Consider the following 16,010-nt stretch of genomic DNA (forward strand, 5'->3'; position numbering starts at 1 on the left):
AAAATAGTATCATTTGGCTTTTTTTTTCTTAACCAACTAATGGTAGAATTGCTTGATTTGAAGAAAGCTTAATGAGTAAATCTGTAAGTTTTGTCAGTACACAGACATGTACACAAAGTGAGTTGGAGCTATTAAATGCCATGAAGAATGTGTTCCAGAATAATCCTTTCCTCCATTGTTTAAGGTACAGGCAACCTCCAAGCAAACTGTGATTAATTTTTTTTTTTTTTTTTAATTATGTTTAGACTCTGTGGATTAAACTTCTTCCATGAGAACTTAAGCAATAGTGCATTTGGACAGCAAACATTCTATTATATTCTTCAGAAGTATTATCAGGCTTTTTTCCACATGTAATTACCTACGTGTAGTCCATGTCCAGACAGGAATTTATGGTTAATCAGAAAAACTGTTTGTATAAGGGCTTGGAAGTGATTCTGTTCCTCTGGAACATAGATATAAAATAACTAGTGTGTTGGGAATTGAAAGCACGGAGAGTTAACCTTTCCAATATAATTAGCAAGCAAGGAAAAGTAAGAGACTTTCACAATCAAAAATTAAGCTGAACAGAAAACTTCTCACTTCCTGATGTAAACGGTACAAAATAGTGAGGTTACTGAAAGTACCACAAGTGTCTTTCACTAGCCTTAAATGAAAAATGTTCTTATTTACCTTGATTTAGAATCAGAAGTGCCTCCTGCTACCTCTAAATGTGAAATCGCTTGTGCTGAATTTGAAAGTAATCCTTGGTTCATCCATGAAAATCCAGCAGACATATCTAGAAGAAAGCATAGCTGTATTCATTATAGCTACTTAAAATTTGTCTTCCCTTCATAGTATTATACTTTGCATTGTTTGCAGTTGGGATTATTGGTTTAGTTTAGAAGAGAAGGTACCAGTAGCACAGGTTGTTTTTATACTGTAGACGTGTCCTGTTTGATGGCGGTGAAATAGCTGCTCCCTGGTGCCTGCGGGTGCGCGCAAACCTTGCAACTCCTTTGCACTCAGAACTGGGGCTGTGTGTGTGAAATTTCTCACTCTGAGGAGACCACACACTGCAGGTGACCCTAGCTCATAGCTGCTGCAGTAGCAAGAGTGTGAAATGAGGTTTTGGAGTCCTTTACGGCAATTAGTTACTGACTGAATCTATGAAGCGTCCCAACAGCTGCAAATGTCTTTGCTGTTGGGTTTAGTGACGGCATGGCTGGAGCCGTGGTCATCAGGAGTGCAGCTTACAGCAGCGAAGCCACCAGGGCACCCTGTGTTTCAGCTGTGTGTGTGTTTGCCCAAAGACAGCTCTGTCTGGGTGGGCTGGCTGTAGCGCAGCCTCCTAATCCACTCCTACACTGAACAGAATTGCAGAATAACAGAATTGAAGGGGTTGGAAGGGACCTCAAAAGATTGGGTCCAACCCCCCTGCCAAAGCAGGTTCCCTACAGCAGGCGTCCAGATGGGCCTTGAACATCTCCAGAGAAGGAGACTCCACAACCTCCCTGCTGTCCCAGTGCTCCGTCACCCTCACCGTGAAGAAGTTCTTTCACATGTTGGTGCAGAGCTTCCTGTGATCCATCTTATGGCCATTACTCCTTGTCCTGTCCCCACAAACCACTGAGAAGAGGTTGGCCAAATCCCTCCATCCCCCACACCTCAGGTATTTATACACATTGATGAGATCCCCTCTCAGTCTTCTCCAGGCTGAACAGACCCAGGTCGCTCAATCTTTCCACACAGGGAAGCTTCTCCAGGCCCCGTATCATGTTTGTTGCCCTCCACTGGACTCTTTCCAGGAGATCCCTGTCTTTCTTGTACCGGGGAGCCCAGAACTGGACACAGTATTCCAGGTGAGCTGACCAGGGTAGAGTGGGGGGGGGGGGGGAAAATCACCTCCCTTGACCTGCTGACCACATTGGCCCTCTTGGCCACGAGGGCACGCTGCTGGCTCATGGCCAACCTGTCACTTTCTGCACTGCATGTGTGATGTGCAAGTTGCACAGGGAGAGGAAATTCTGGGAATAAAATAAGGCTGAAGTCCTTGAGTTAATTTGTAAGAAGTGCTGTGAGGGACTTAATTGGGTTCTTTATGACCCTTACGGTACTTGTTTCCAAATGCCCTAACAAGCAGTGGCTGTCAGCTGGTTCCAGTGGTGCACGTTTCTGCCAGGAGAATCAGAAAAACACATCCTTCAGCCAAACTACATTTACATTGCTGTTGTTTTTCCTTTGTTTCCTAGATAAATTGTTTCTGTAGACCTACCCAAATTCCATCGCAACACAAAGTTAAGATCAAAATAAAGTTATCAGGACTGTCTAGTTCTTCATGGTGCTTGATTGTAAGCTCAGCCGGCTGCACTGAACCAGCAGCTAACAATCCCTACTGTTCTTGTGTGTGCTTAACCAAACCTCTGTGCTGTAGGACACAATGGCAGCAAAGCAGGAGTGTACTATTATGGTATTTAGAATTGTTTTATTACAGATAAAAGGAATAACTAAATGTGTTTGTTTTCTCATTTGCCTTACTGTGTTCATCTTAGGCTTTGGTCCTGAGATGTGACAGAGCCCTGCTCCGCACAGGGGCGGTTTGAAGCAGGTTGGCTGTTCCCCCTGCAGCCACACGAACTGGCCCCCATCCCTGGGGAGCCATGGACTCCCTTGTTTTATGCTGTGCAGACTTGAAGTAAGGTATTTTAAATGGCATTACAAAGCAAAGGAGAGAGACCTTGACAGTCTAGCAGAGGGTCTTTGGAACAAGACAGAAAACACCAGTAAGTGGTGGCATTAGGGTGAGCTGTTAGGCCTGAATAGATGAGAATGGTTGATTATGGACACAGCTGGATGAGCTTCATTAAGAGTGACCTAAATGCAGGCTTAGTTTTGCACAGAACATGTTCTGACAATCTCCTCCTGTGTTTGCAGGAGGTGGCCAAAACATTTGGAATGGCAGCATTTTATTTAGACTAATAAAGTGGATTAGAGAGGTATCACAGAGTTGTTTCCTCTTCTTTTGAAGGGGGTGTACCTGTGTGTACATGCTTAATATTCCAGAAGAGTAACAAGTCACTGCTAGTTACCTTGCGTTCTATTAACATTTTGGGATAATTGCTAGCTTTTCCTTTTGAAGAGCAGGGTGGAGGAAAGTATGGATTTCATACAATAAGGCAGAAAGAAGGTTCATGGATGATATATATGTATACCCCTGCCTCGTACTTTTATTGCCTCGTGTTTCTGATTCTTTTTTCCAGTTGGGAAAAAGAGAAGTGTGTAAGAGGCTATTCCCTGTCTGGAGGGGACTGCCAAAATACGAGTATGCCTATGATTACAAGTCTTACTATGTCTAGTAGCATGGTTAAATTCTTAATAGCTTCATGTATGAACCAGGGAAATTAGCTTGGAAGAGCTGTCCCAAGGCACGTACTTGCAGGAGATACATGTATACCTAGTAGAAATCGATACTACACAGGAGAAGGCTCTGAAGAAACACTGTCAGCACCTTTTAGCAGGTAATGCACAAGTAGAAAGTGCTGTGTAGGATTGTTGGTGGTAGCTGAACAAGCTCATTCATTTAATGCGCACTCTCATCGCTTCCATTCCATCTCCAGCTCACTTTCCTTATTATGCCTGCTGATTGCAAAACACTTCATGCAGGGGAACATAAAGAAGTGTTTTAAAACAGAGGTCCTAAATTGCACCGCTTTCTCTGCCTGCTGCCTTTCCAGCACTACACAAGTGGGATGCTGTTACCACAACTATTAGTGCCTCAATTTTTATTTCCTGATGTCATCTGTAGTCTCATTTGTAAGAGTGAGGACTCGGTGACAAAAGACAGGACTTGGTTTTGCACTGCCTGTAGTGTGTGTGGCTTAAACAGCACAGGAAGTTACTTTGGATATACTTCTACAAGAGTTTATGCTTGCCTCAAGCAGTGACGTGTATCTGTTCATCCACCACTCTCATTTCGTTCTTTACACTTGGACTGTTCTGGTCCAAACCCTCAGGTAGCTAGTTCTACGTGCTAAGTTGTCAGAAATTCCTCCACCAAATAACAACCTTGCAGTTTAGTACCCTGAATTAGGTCATGAAGAGATCAGAGGAAAGTAATTCAGTCAGAATAAAGAAACGGGCAGGAATGTATAATTAGGATTGAGACCCTGCGATGCCATCTTAAACTGCTGAAAGTGTCGTGTTAAAAATTACCTCTCTCTTTCCCTAGAAAGAAGCCAGCAAGTACTGTGGCTGTAAGGTGTTCTGTTGCATGGCTACCACTTGTCCCGGATTACCTGTGTAGCTAAAGCAACACTGCAGTGTTAACTTCTTCCAGAAATTATGCTTGAAGTGCTCTATCCCCTACTTTTGCTCCCTTCTAGGAAACAAGTAAAAGTAAGGTCCAATCACCTTTGCATCACTGGCAAACAACAGAGTAACAGAAAAATGTGTTATAAAGATGGTTTAAGATGTATGGATTATCTTTCTCTATGGTGTTAATAGGCCTCAGCTTCTGCTGATTTCTATGGCAGACACCTGAGGATAAACTGATGTAGTTCTTAATATATGTATTTAAAAAAACAAACCTTTTTTTGGTTAAAAAAAATAATCATGAAATCTATGGAAAACCTAGGAAACCACTTGCTACTTTTTAGCAAGTCAAGACACTTAAAGGCTACACTATTTAACCCTGAAAAGAAAATACACTACTAAGATTTCGATGCATGGGATATCAGTCCAGCAGTTCCGAGCTGATTATCTGGATATTTAATGCAACAAGAAGGTAAGAAGTTACTTTATTTTTTTAACACTAAGATGGGTCAATTGTTGTTGATTTAACATTTCTTGTATTGAACTGTTTGAGACTTGGTTTTTCTGACTTACTGACATACCTACTGGGACGCATTAGAGCAGGACAGCAGCAGTTTAGTTCATGGAGTCACCTACTGTAGGAAAACTTGAATCTTGACTAATAAATGTACTCAGTGAATACGTAAGAGACCATGGTTTGCTTTTCTTGTTTAGTAGTAGTTGAAAGTGATGTACACAAGTGTGCCATCATGAGAGCTTTGGAAGTAAGCATGAATCCTAGAAACCAGTGGTTACCCTTGCATTTCACCTCTCCTGCAGTGGAAGAAAAAATGTCTAAAGCTTGCTGAGGTTAAAAGGGGAAATTAAGCTTAACTGAAGATACGCAATCAGGCAAATGTTCTTTTTTCAAGTATTGTGCAAAACTTTTAAATGTTTCCCTTATTTGTCGGCTACATTAGAAACCTTTACTATGCAATTCATACCATGAACTGTAGATTTACGTTGTGTAATTAAGGTACAAGCAACAGATGGAAGAAAGAAATAGACATATTCTTTGAAAGAAATATACATATCCTAGTAACAACACTTCTGGACTAATTCTTTCAGAGGTTGAAGCAGCTGAATGTAAACCATGTCTAAAAAGTACATTACCTGCCTCAATGCTTTTTAAGTAAAAATACAGATCAAGTAAAATTCTAGATAGGTTTCTGGCTGCTGATCTGCTACTAGGGAAACAGCCCTCGTCACAACTTCCTTTAAGAATATGCAATCTTAAAATCTGTTTCTGCCATTTAGTCTCTTTGAAACAAACTCTTGTTTTTTCCTTGCACAGGGACATTGTGGCTGTTTGCCTTCAATGCTTTCAGTTAAAAAACCCCACACCAGTCCATTGGTGTGATTGAATTTTTTTCAAAACAAAACTAAGATGACCCACTAATCACTCATTTAGACATGTGGTTTTATTGTTTAATCTCTAAAAGCTGTTTTTATACAGTAAAGAGTGCAATGAAACATCTCTTGCAAATTTAAAGTAACCCTATTCTCTGAAGATAAATTAATGCAGTATTAAAATTAAACAAAAATTTATTTTGCTCTTCAGTACATGGGAGCAATTAAGAAAGTCAAAGACTTTAACACTGTTAAAAGATGTGGTTCTGTTTCTTTTCTCTACTTTGACATTGGTGGTAATTCATGTGATAAATCACTTTTAGTTGAATGAACTTGCAAGGAGCAAGGCAAGACTAGAACAATGGGACCAGAATAAAAAAGTTTTGATTACTATAAGCACATTTGAGGTAGTTTGAAATGTTAAGCACTGTAAAATGTACTATTTTTAGTGAATGCAACTGCATTTTAATTTATATACATCTATTTTTTGACATACCTCATATTTAAGGAACTTTCATTCATAATTCAGTAATATCGAGAATAAGAAAATGCATGTTTAGCTTCCTTGTTTAAGTTCAGTCACTCTTAAATTACACACCAATTTTACTACAAAGCCTGCATGTAAAAGATCTTGACATGAACATTAAATGTTGCCTAGAGAAGGAAACTAACTTTAGTGAAGTTTAAGAAAGATGTGTGAAAGACAGTTTTATACAACTGACATTTAAACAGGACCAAAACCTTGTTGGTAGAGAAGTCAGGACAGAAGCTTTATTTCACCCCTTTCCTCAAAAATGACAGTCTGTATACAGTAATTCGTTGAGTAACATTTGCTTTACAGATGAAGTGCCTCCAGAAATATGAAGCAAATGTTGGGCTAAGTTTAAAATTTAGGTACAGCAAGAAGAATGCAATCTGACAATAGCTAAAGGAAGTGATTACAAATTTAAGTAGCTCCAGTGATGCAACACTGAAGGAGATGTGGATTGGAGTCTGTGTAATGTATGACCTGATCTAGCTTTATTACTAAGGGAGACGAAAACCGCTGCATGAGACACCTAACTGGATTCTCCTCTTCCCTTGCAGGTGCTCGGTCCTCAGGTGGCATGTGCTGTCTACATGTGTTATCTGAGTTAAGTGGGAGTGTAGAAATGACTGGCCCTGACAGTAGCACAGACCAACCTCCAGTCCACGCATTTAAGAACGCGCAGCACAGCACGCTGAGCACATTGACATGGACAGAGATAGGGAGAATTCTTAGCAGCTTGCCTAACTCGAAGTGTAAATGCAGTTGGGTCACATACAGACTATACTCAACCATTACAAGATGCTCTTTTTCTTCCCTTTCCTATCCTTCTTCATCTTGGGAAGAGGTCCTTTCTTCCAGGTTGCTCTTCCGCACATGCACAGTTATTCAAAAGTAATGTCGACCCATGGAAGAATTGTGTTCTTGCTGCCACTTTAGTTAGTTAAAAAATAATTTCTTCATAAGGTAGTTCACTTGGAAATTTGCTGTTACGAATTGTTACCAGTGTGAACTAAGTTTACAGGACAAGTACAATAAACTTTCCAAACATAGCCATAAAACAACTGTTTCCCTCAGGCTTACATCTAACGTCAAATGTCACACATCTATGCAGGTTAACAGCATTAAATTTGCGTCAGTTAACTAACATTAGGAATCTGATCAGGAACTATTTAAAAGTGACAGCTAACTTACCTGTGATGTAGCCTTCTAAAGCTTTTGGCACCAGTGACTTTGCAGTTCTTAGGTCTTCAGCTGAGCATTTGCCTGCCTCAAGTCCAAAGGACATTCCCATTCTCTTCAGCACCTCACTGTCATCATGAATCTCAAAAGTGTTATCAAAATTAAAGAGGTATTCAAATCTGCACGTAAAAAGCCAAAGTGAGATGGTTTAGCAAAGAAGCATAGCTTTGCTTTTTTTGCCCTTTTTTGGGGGTGGGGTGGGGTGGGTTTGTTCTGAGTGAGGTAAATGGCGAGTCTTCATTATCCGTAAAGGGTCCTTACAAAAAAGTGCTGCAAGTGATTTTTCTCTTCTGCTTCTGTGACTGGCATGCCTACAAGGTTTAAAATGGTGCTTTGCCAATTAAAATGACTTTACCATTACAGAAAAAAAAGGCTAAAATTTTCTACCTTGTTAAACAGATTCAAAGGGGAATAGGCTGGTCTTAATAAACATGAACCTTCGTTTGTACTAAATCCAGTACTTGTAAAGGTCACCTGCAGCCCTGTCACTTAAGTATTTTGTTTTTACTTCTTTTATATTTAACTTTCTGTTCTAATCTGCAACGCTCCTCCTGTGAACTGACCTATTTACCTCGGTGTAACTTTGCTTTTTGGATGCATTTGGATGAAGCTAGCAGAGCGGGCTGTTTGAGGTCTTGTATATTCAAAGCCTAACGGCTCTGCTACAGGATTCTCAAAATGTTTTTCATTGCATATACAAGCAGAAATAGTAACGTAAACTTAAGAGAGCGTTAACAATAGCAGGGGCATCTAGACTAGCCTTATACTATAATCACAGGCTATTAAAAGATGGACAGCACTGGCACAATGATTACAATAGAAGGCTTGTTCCCAGTAACTCATTTTTTGCTGCCAAGTCTTCACCTCTGGAAAAAACAATCTATCCATAAGATATGAGCTTTAAAAGATAACTCCACTGGTGGGTCAGTCATTCACCCAGGCTCTTTTGTAATCTATGGATTTTCTTGATTGTACTTTGTGCCTTAAACAATCAAACAAACAAACCTGATCCAGTAAGTCTGGAAAAGTCTTTTGTGCCTACACACAGAAATTGCACCTATAAATGTATAAATGTATAAATGTATGTGCTTTGTTCTAGGTGTAGCTGTCCTAGTTACAGACGTCACTTCTTTTGTGACTCATGGTATTACTTGAATAACCTGCATTTGCTTATGCAGCTGTACTTATTTAAGCAGAACCACATCAAAAGGGAAAACAAGATGTGTCACTATACCTTTAATTGGTACAGTTATTTTCCTGCTGTCTGGACTGCTGCAGCTGAAGTCATGCAGCTATGTTTAAACAAATGGGATGGGAGACCAGTGTCATAGTGAACTGGCAGGCTGTATACTAACTAATAACTGAATTCAGCTTTTATGGCCCAGTACTAAGTATTTATTAATAGCTCTGCATTTTTCCTCCCATGTGTTGTAGCCAAATACTGGCTACGAGGAAGGAGCGGAATGCAACACACTAACAGTATCATTTCTAGCATCCTGCAGCCTCTGATGCAAGAGATCTCTGCTCATATTCTGCCTTTGCCATAAATAGCTATTTGACAATTTTCTTTCAGTGACTTAATGTGAACCCCTTTTGAACTTACATAAACATCTGGCATATACGTCATCAAATGCTACGATCTGCACAGACAGACTGTTACAAAAACACATTCTTTTTGTCTAAAACGTGTCACCTGGTAACTTCTCTTAATGGCTCCTAATTTTAACTTTAATAAGCAACTGTGAACAGCTATTCTCTGTGTACATTCCCCAGGTCAGCCATGATTTTATAGACATCTGTGAATCCACTGCTCCCTCTTCTCTAGGCCAAAGAGTCCATCTGTTCCTTCTGTGAAAGCCTGTCCCTAGCTTCATTCACTCTTGCTGCCCTCCTGTGTCTCTCTCTTGATTCTGCTACACTTTTTTCCAAGAACAGGACAGCAGATAATATTCCAAATATAAAAGCACTATACAGATCAGGTTTACACTGTAAAACTCTTTCTTTTTACTCTTTTTCCTAATAATTATTAACATTGTTTTGTCCATTACTGAAAAATCAACTTTGTTCTCGTAGAATGACCTACTGGACTGCCAACTTACTATTCAGTGCTAAAAGCTGGGTCCAGAGGCCAGTACCGTGAATGAAAAGTTTGGGTACATTTCCTGTCCCTCTCCTTTGGTAAGTGTAAATTTGGTTAACAATAAATTTCATCTGCCATTGCATAACCTACATGTTGGCATCTGTTTATGCCATCTACTATTCTAGTTGTTCAGACAACATCCATTTTTCTTTCCTTGGATAACTATTACCAGCTAACTTCTCGTCTCACTTTTATAGAAGTATTTACACAACCCAGCAGGATTTCACTGTTGTTCCCCTTCATTAAAACAGCCAACAATTTGGTTTCCTTTTCTTGCCTAGCATTCTGCCTGTTATTAAATTAATGAATGAATCTTTTATTTTATTCCCAGTCACTTATTCTGTTTAAGGCCTGCTATGGAGTGGCCTTGTGATGCCAGCCAGATTACTCTGTTCCATGCTCAGCGAGACAGGAAAACTAACACGGATCACACTACCCAGTCTGTGTATGACCTATCTAAATCTTTGTAACATCTACTAATTAGTCTGACTATTGATCAGTTTAACAAGAAATAAAACCACAATGGTGTCATATTTGCTACCTTCTGTTCTTCTGGTACTACAGTGAGTTCAGTGTTACTGTTATGCTTCCCACTTAAGCTTCTTTGAAGTGCTTGAGTGAACACGAGCTACTCCTGCCGATTTGTTACTATTCTCACGGAACTACTCTACCAACTTTGGGATAAATCCCCTGCCAGATCTCTGATGTCCAGATATATTTACAGAAAGTTTTAACATGAAAAATAGTTACTTCCGGAGGCTGGAGTTTAAGGGTAAATTACATAGAGGAAGGGCTTTTAGTTGTTGTGTTTGTTTTTTTTTTGTTTGCTTGCTTGTTTTCACCTCACCTGTAGTGAGACTTTATTTCCTTTGCCTATTCCCTTATACAGCTTGGTTATATCAACTGAAATATCAATAGCTTAGATAATTTTGGCATGCTCATTTTTAGTAGTAATGTTTTCTTATGGTTTGAGGTTGTAGGGAACATTTTATACTTCTCTAGGCACCAACAGTCAGTTTTGTTTCTGACAACTTTAAAGCAGTGGTTCTGAAGTTCCAGTATGAAATTGTTCAACTTACTAATGACTTAAAACCTAAATACATAGCATTGTTTAAAAAAACGTGGTAAGAACTGTACTATGTATCTATAAAATATGGGTATAATTAAGCTAAAGCACTACTGATCTTAAGATTATGTGTTCTACAGCATTTCTACCTTCAAGAGCATTATTGTGGTATGTTGGTGCTTAAGTTACCTGAGAACAGCTCTATTTTTACTGTATGCTAATTGACTCCATACAGTTCAATACAGGATTTGTACACTACAGAATGGAATCCTTAACCTAGGGCCTTAAGATAAAGCCAGCTATTTTCATGTAATAAACTAGTTATGATCAGATTAACAGTGAATATAATAGTGAATATAACAGCACCTCTCACACTTTCAGCCACATTTTCACAGGATGAAGTGCATCAGCACCCAGAAGTATGTAAGTGAACTCAAGAGTGCGATGTATAGCAGTATGCTTACAAAGGCTAATTTCAAATTTCTGTATCATTTACTTCTCATCTTTCCCCCCCCTCAAAGAGCTAGATACAACCTTTTTCCTATTTAAAGATAAGAGATGTGATCTCCTTCAAAAGTATCATTTCCACTCCTAGGATGTTACTTTTGTGTAATGGGTCACCTTGCATTTCTGACTAAATGTATCTACGGCACATTAAGAATAAGAATTCAAGCCACTGGCTTGAATAGCTTTTTTAAAACCCAAACCAAATGGCTTTATTAAAAGGTAGCACTGTCCTAGTATATAACTTCATTCACTTCTTTCTCCTATGCAGAGAATGATCCTTAAAATGTCAGTGCCAAGTGCCTTTTACAACAGCGGAAGTCAGCTTGTTTTAGCTAGTGGTTGTAAAGCAATGATTATAAACTTATTCCTGTTAATACTGCAGTTGGATTAAATATAATAACAAAAAAGAAACAAAAAAAAAGGAAGCCAAACACCCTTGAAATAAGTGACCATGGAAATTTAAATGCACAATTACTTTAAATAAACTAGGACAGTTTCTCTAATTAGTTCAAACAAAAATTCTGGTCCACAAATAAAGCACAATTCTAAAACTTCATTCCATAAACACTTACTTATCACTTGATATGCTGCAGTCAATGACTGTTCTTTTGCTAGTGTTTACTATTAAGAAAGGCAGCTGTATTGTTGAGTTCAAAGCTGGAGGGCCTTGATTTTGTTGTTCATTTTGCTGATTTCTTTGTACCAAGTTTTTGAATGCTATTTGCTGTAAAAAGAAAGAAAAAAATTAAAATTAAGAAAACAGTGTTTCCAGAAAGGGGAACTTCATAGATCTTATTTACCAACTCTCAATACCCCCAGTGATGTTCAGTCAAAAGATAAGCTGTGATACTGAAGCTTGTCAGGAATGAAGTTACACCCTACAAATTTTTATGCCCCTCTTGCTCGACCCTGGAGATGAAACAATGGAGCAATAACGTGTGGTGAGAATGCTTCCTCGCACCTTCTGAAAAGATGCTGGAGTCAGAGGTCTCCTCTGCTATCTTATATGCACAATTACCTCAGATTAGGAGCCAGTTACAAATTACAGCATCCCCCCTTTCTCAGCATCTGTGTTCTCTCCCCCTCTCATCCATCACGCTTTTTTCTCAGACAAATTTATTTTGGAATTCTGCTTTCAACATTTTAAACAGGTGCTGTTTGTGACACCACCCCTTCTTACATCTGACTGCATATGTATGAAAACAAGTGTTTTTAGGAAATGTTATTTGAGGGACTGGAAGTCAGGGTACTCATCCAATTGCAAGCACTACTTTATTCCACTTAGGGGGAAGATGGATAGACAAAACCCCTAAGGACTGTTAAACCACTTGACAGTGAATGTAAGTGTATAATTACAGTTGTAGAAAGTAAGGGATTGCAAATCTGATGTTTTCAGACCAATAGTGTCTGAGTTGCCTCACTTTTACCAGGATAATTTTATGTTACTCAGAGAAGCTACTAATTTCCTAGGTCAGTTTGAATCAGAATTGTGCCCTAAACAGAGAAATAGTTTTTGCTGCCGAGGGGGGGGGAGGAATAATCAGATATTTAGTTTCTAATTAGCTGAAAACCGTTTCGTTATATTTTCACCAGGAAAAAAAAATAGCCTCATTGCCTATAACTTCATACAAAAGTTTGACTGCATTTACATTACTGAATGCCTGTGCAGAGATCGAAACATTTAACAATGCTCATAACTGTATTTATAAGCTATTACTTTATAAACAAAGATGCATTTGAAATACATTTCTGCAGTCAATGCTAAAATCAAAGTTCTACTTAGGTAAATGACTTTGAAATATATTTCAAAGTTTTCCCAGATGCACATCAGAACCTAAAAGACCTGGATTGTCAGCCTTTCATTCTTAGGATCCAGAAGTATTTATCTCCCCTGGAAGAACTCCATACATACTTACGTAAGTTCAGTTACAAATTTTACAGCTTAGAAAAAACTAATTTATTTCAATTGAAACTAGCCAGAGAAGGTAATTAGGGCTCTTTGAGTTGTTCCCATTCCCACTAATTCTTATAGAGCTTCAGCAGAATGCTTACAAAAGGCTGTGGCATGTAGAAGCAGTATGGTGTGGGTAAAATGAATCAGGATGTGAGGGTAAGAGGTTCCCCACACCAGAAACCAGAAAGGTTTCAAGTGTGAAACTTTTCTTCTCTAGTATATCAGAGCTGCTGAACAAAACTAGAAAGAAGTTCTGACATGATGGACTCTTACTGGTTAATTTAATTTATATAAAAAGTAATTTAAATTAAATATATACCTGCAGCAGCAGTTCTTGTAGCTGTGCTCGCTTCTCTTTTATCCGTTCAATCCTCTTCTGTTTTTCTATCTTAAAATATAAATGTATATATATCATGGTAAATATTCAGTGACCTTGTCTGTTCCACTCTGCCAGACTGAACAGACGTTAGAACTACATCAATGTGCGAAAAATCCCCATTTTCTTCCTAAACGGTGGTGAATTCCCTTGCACAGTGAGTAACTGTCAAGTCTTTTCAGCCGTACCCTCTTAAAATATAGTCGCTTCTTCTTCAGAAAGACTAATCACATAGGCACATGAGTGCTTCCATAAAATAGGACTATGCATATGCATACTCCTTGGGTGGATGAATTTTCCAAGTTTCTTCAATACACAATACAGCAAAAGCAGATTTCTTACTATATCTAGAAAGACAATTAATGTAACCTGAACAAGAAACTGTTCTGTATTGGACAGGCAGCCCCCACATTTTAAGATAGCTCATGTCACAAGTAGCAAAAATATAATGCATATTAAGGTGTGTTTGCATATAGTCATTACAGGAGTTTGCAGTAAATACAGTAACTTGTGCTTTGCATTTATGGAGTGTTTAGCCTCAAGTACAAGCAACATCTGTGCACTTAAATTCTGGCATCCCTGCAAAAACAGGGCAATTCCTAGCCTGCTGGAAAAACAACAATGCAAGTACCTAATAGGTAATTTTTTTTCTCCTGCTAGTTCATAACTAGTATTTGACATCCTAGCAAAAAATATTTTTCAATTTAATTTCCTTTCATTGGTGCCTCCAAGCACAAACTAATAACAAAATAGTTTTCCTTTCAAATGTACACAATTTCATCAATGTAACAGTACTTAAGTTCATTCTTATGGTTATTTTGGCTCCTACACACTATAATCTTAGAAGTTAACCCTGATACCATGAATTTTCATTTTTCTAAGGTAAACAGTTTTTAAAACTTGTGTAATATTGTGTATACCAAATAAAAGTGAACAAAGCATACGTAATAAACATATCAGTGAGGTTAAATTGTGAAAAAAAAAACACACCACACAACTCTTAAGTTTTTAAGCTCCATTATTACAACCTGTGTGCTACAGAGAAATTTCCATCTCCCTCACTTTACCTCTAGATTCTGACATTCCTGAGCTGAGTTTGTAGGAAGGCCGATCCATCTGATTTCCTTTTTCTCCTTTGAAATTATATTCATTGCCATCAGCACATTAAGGGCATCATAAACTCTCCGTCTAATATTTTTCTGATCGTAAGCCTGCTAAGGAAACAGCTCAGCATTAATAACAACTGAAGGTCTCAAAAATAGAACACATCCTTCATAGAGAAGTAAAGGCAAAAAACAAAAAGCAGTTTTAAGTGAGAGTGGTATTAAGACAGGATGCTTTCATCTGTGCTATTGCTTGGATACCACACCAACATTGTTGTTTGCAAATAAAAGCTTCAGGCCTGCCTAAAGCCTCTGGGAAGCAGTTCCCATCGTGGCAAGTCCGCTACAGGTGGAGAGCCTGACTAGACCTCATATGGTCGGTACTGAGCATTTCTTGAAGCGATTTTTTTTGGCAGACTTTGCCAAAAAGACTTTGCTTGTTTATAATTTAGATGGAGTTTAATTCTCCATTTTAATTCTGTATTTTAGTATGGAATTTGATATATAAATAACTTAAGGGTATGTCTCATACTTCCAAGGTAGTTAAGTGAAGAAAACTATGGCATGTGGCAGGATAGCACAACAGCAGGAAGAGAATTCCATGATAAATCAGCCAATTTTGTAATGGTAGGAAAAAAAATAATCAACATGTTCACTTACCGAATCTGTAGCTAGGTGGCTGTTAGAATTTGTGAATTCTGATACCAGCTCATCAGCAACTTCGTTGTATGAAGTTGTTCCTTTACGCTGAACTTTTTCACATACTTTCATTGAAAAATGCCTCAGACCTTTCCCATTTTTATCTCCTTTTTTGCTTCTTTTACTGTAAGGAGAAAAGTAATTATTTTAAGATGTTGAAATTTAATAAGCATACTTTCCTGCTGCATATAATTTCAGTGTATTTTTTTCTTTTCATTTCAGATTAATTTTTAAATGTAGGTATTTTAATTTCAAATGCTTTGATTTACTTTTTAGTTAAATGTTCTTCATAGGTGTTATGTTAACAGTATGACAAATGTCATTGAGTTCCCAAAGACATGCTAGAACAATTTAAGACTGAAAATTTTATTTCACTCTTGACAGTATTATGGACACTTGGAAACCAAAATACTTTAATAAGCAAGACTTACCTGACAGAACAACAACAAAAAAATTACCTTTCTCCTGTGCATTTCTTAACAAAAAAGAACTTGCAATTACAATATTTGTATGCATGTTTCAACAGAAGCATTTAAAATGCTTAGGTGATTTTTTTAAAATTACAGTTTTAGAAGTTGGTTTGATAACATGTTTCAGGGAGAGGTGTTATTTTACAGAAATAGCCCTAGTTCTGTCAACTGTAGCAAGCTAAGAAAAACATAAAAATACAAGAATGCTTTTGAAAATTTTGAATGTATTTAAGAAAACAGAACACTGGAAA

The 16,010-nt window shown here is 38.1% G+C and overlaps 1 protein-coding gene across 17 annotated transcripts in view; it reads right to left on the minus strand.

Annotated features, from left to right (window-relative positions):
* TFDP2 (transcription factor Dp-2) overlaps window positions 1-16,010 on the minus strand; it is a 49,930-nt gene that overhangs the window by 5,535 nt on the left and 28,385 nt on the right. For 16 of the 17 annotated variants that reach the window (XM_027463936.3, XM_072042407.1, XM_027463930.3 and 13 more), the window contains 6 exons: window positions 15,251-15,413; window positions 14,555-14,701; window positions 13,431-13,499; window positions 11,730-11,881; window positions 7,397-7,563; window positions 670-775 (listed from right to left, as the gene is read on the minus strand). In XM_027463936.3, the coding sequence (XP_027319737.2) occupies window positions 670-775; window positions 7,397-7,563; window positions 11,730-11,881; window positions 13,431-13,499; window positions 14,555-14,701; window positions 15,251-15,413 (804 nt within the window). The remainder of the gene's footprint in view (window positions 1-669; window positions 776-7,396; window positions 7,564-11,729; window positions 11,882-13,430; window positions 13,500-14,554; window positions 14,702-15,250; window positions 15,414-16,010) is intronic. The other variant, XM_038183459.2, reaches the window with a different exon arrangement.

The sequence above is a fragment of the Anas platyrhynchos genome, chromosome 9 (assembly GCF_047663525.1).
Source record: "Anas platyrhynchos isolate ZD024472 breed Pekin duck chromosome 9, IASCAAS_PekinDuck_T2T, whole genome shotgun sequence".
In the NCBI taxonomy this organism is placed as follows: Eukaryota; Metazoa; Chordata; class Aves; order Anseriformes; family Anatidae; genus Anas; species Anas platyrhynchos.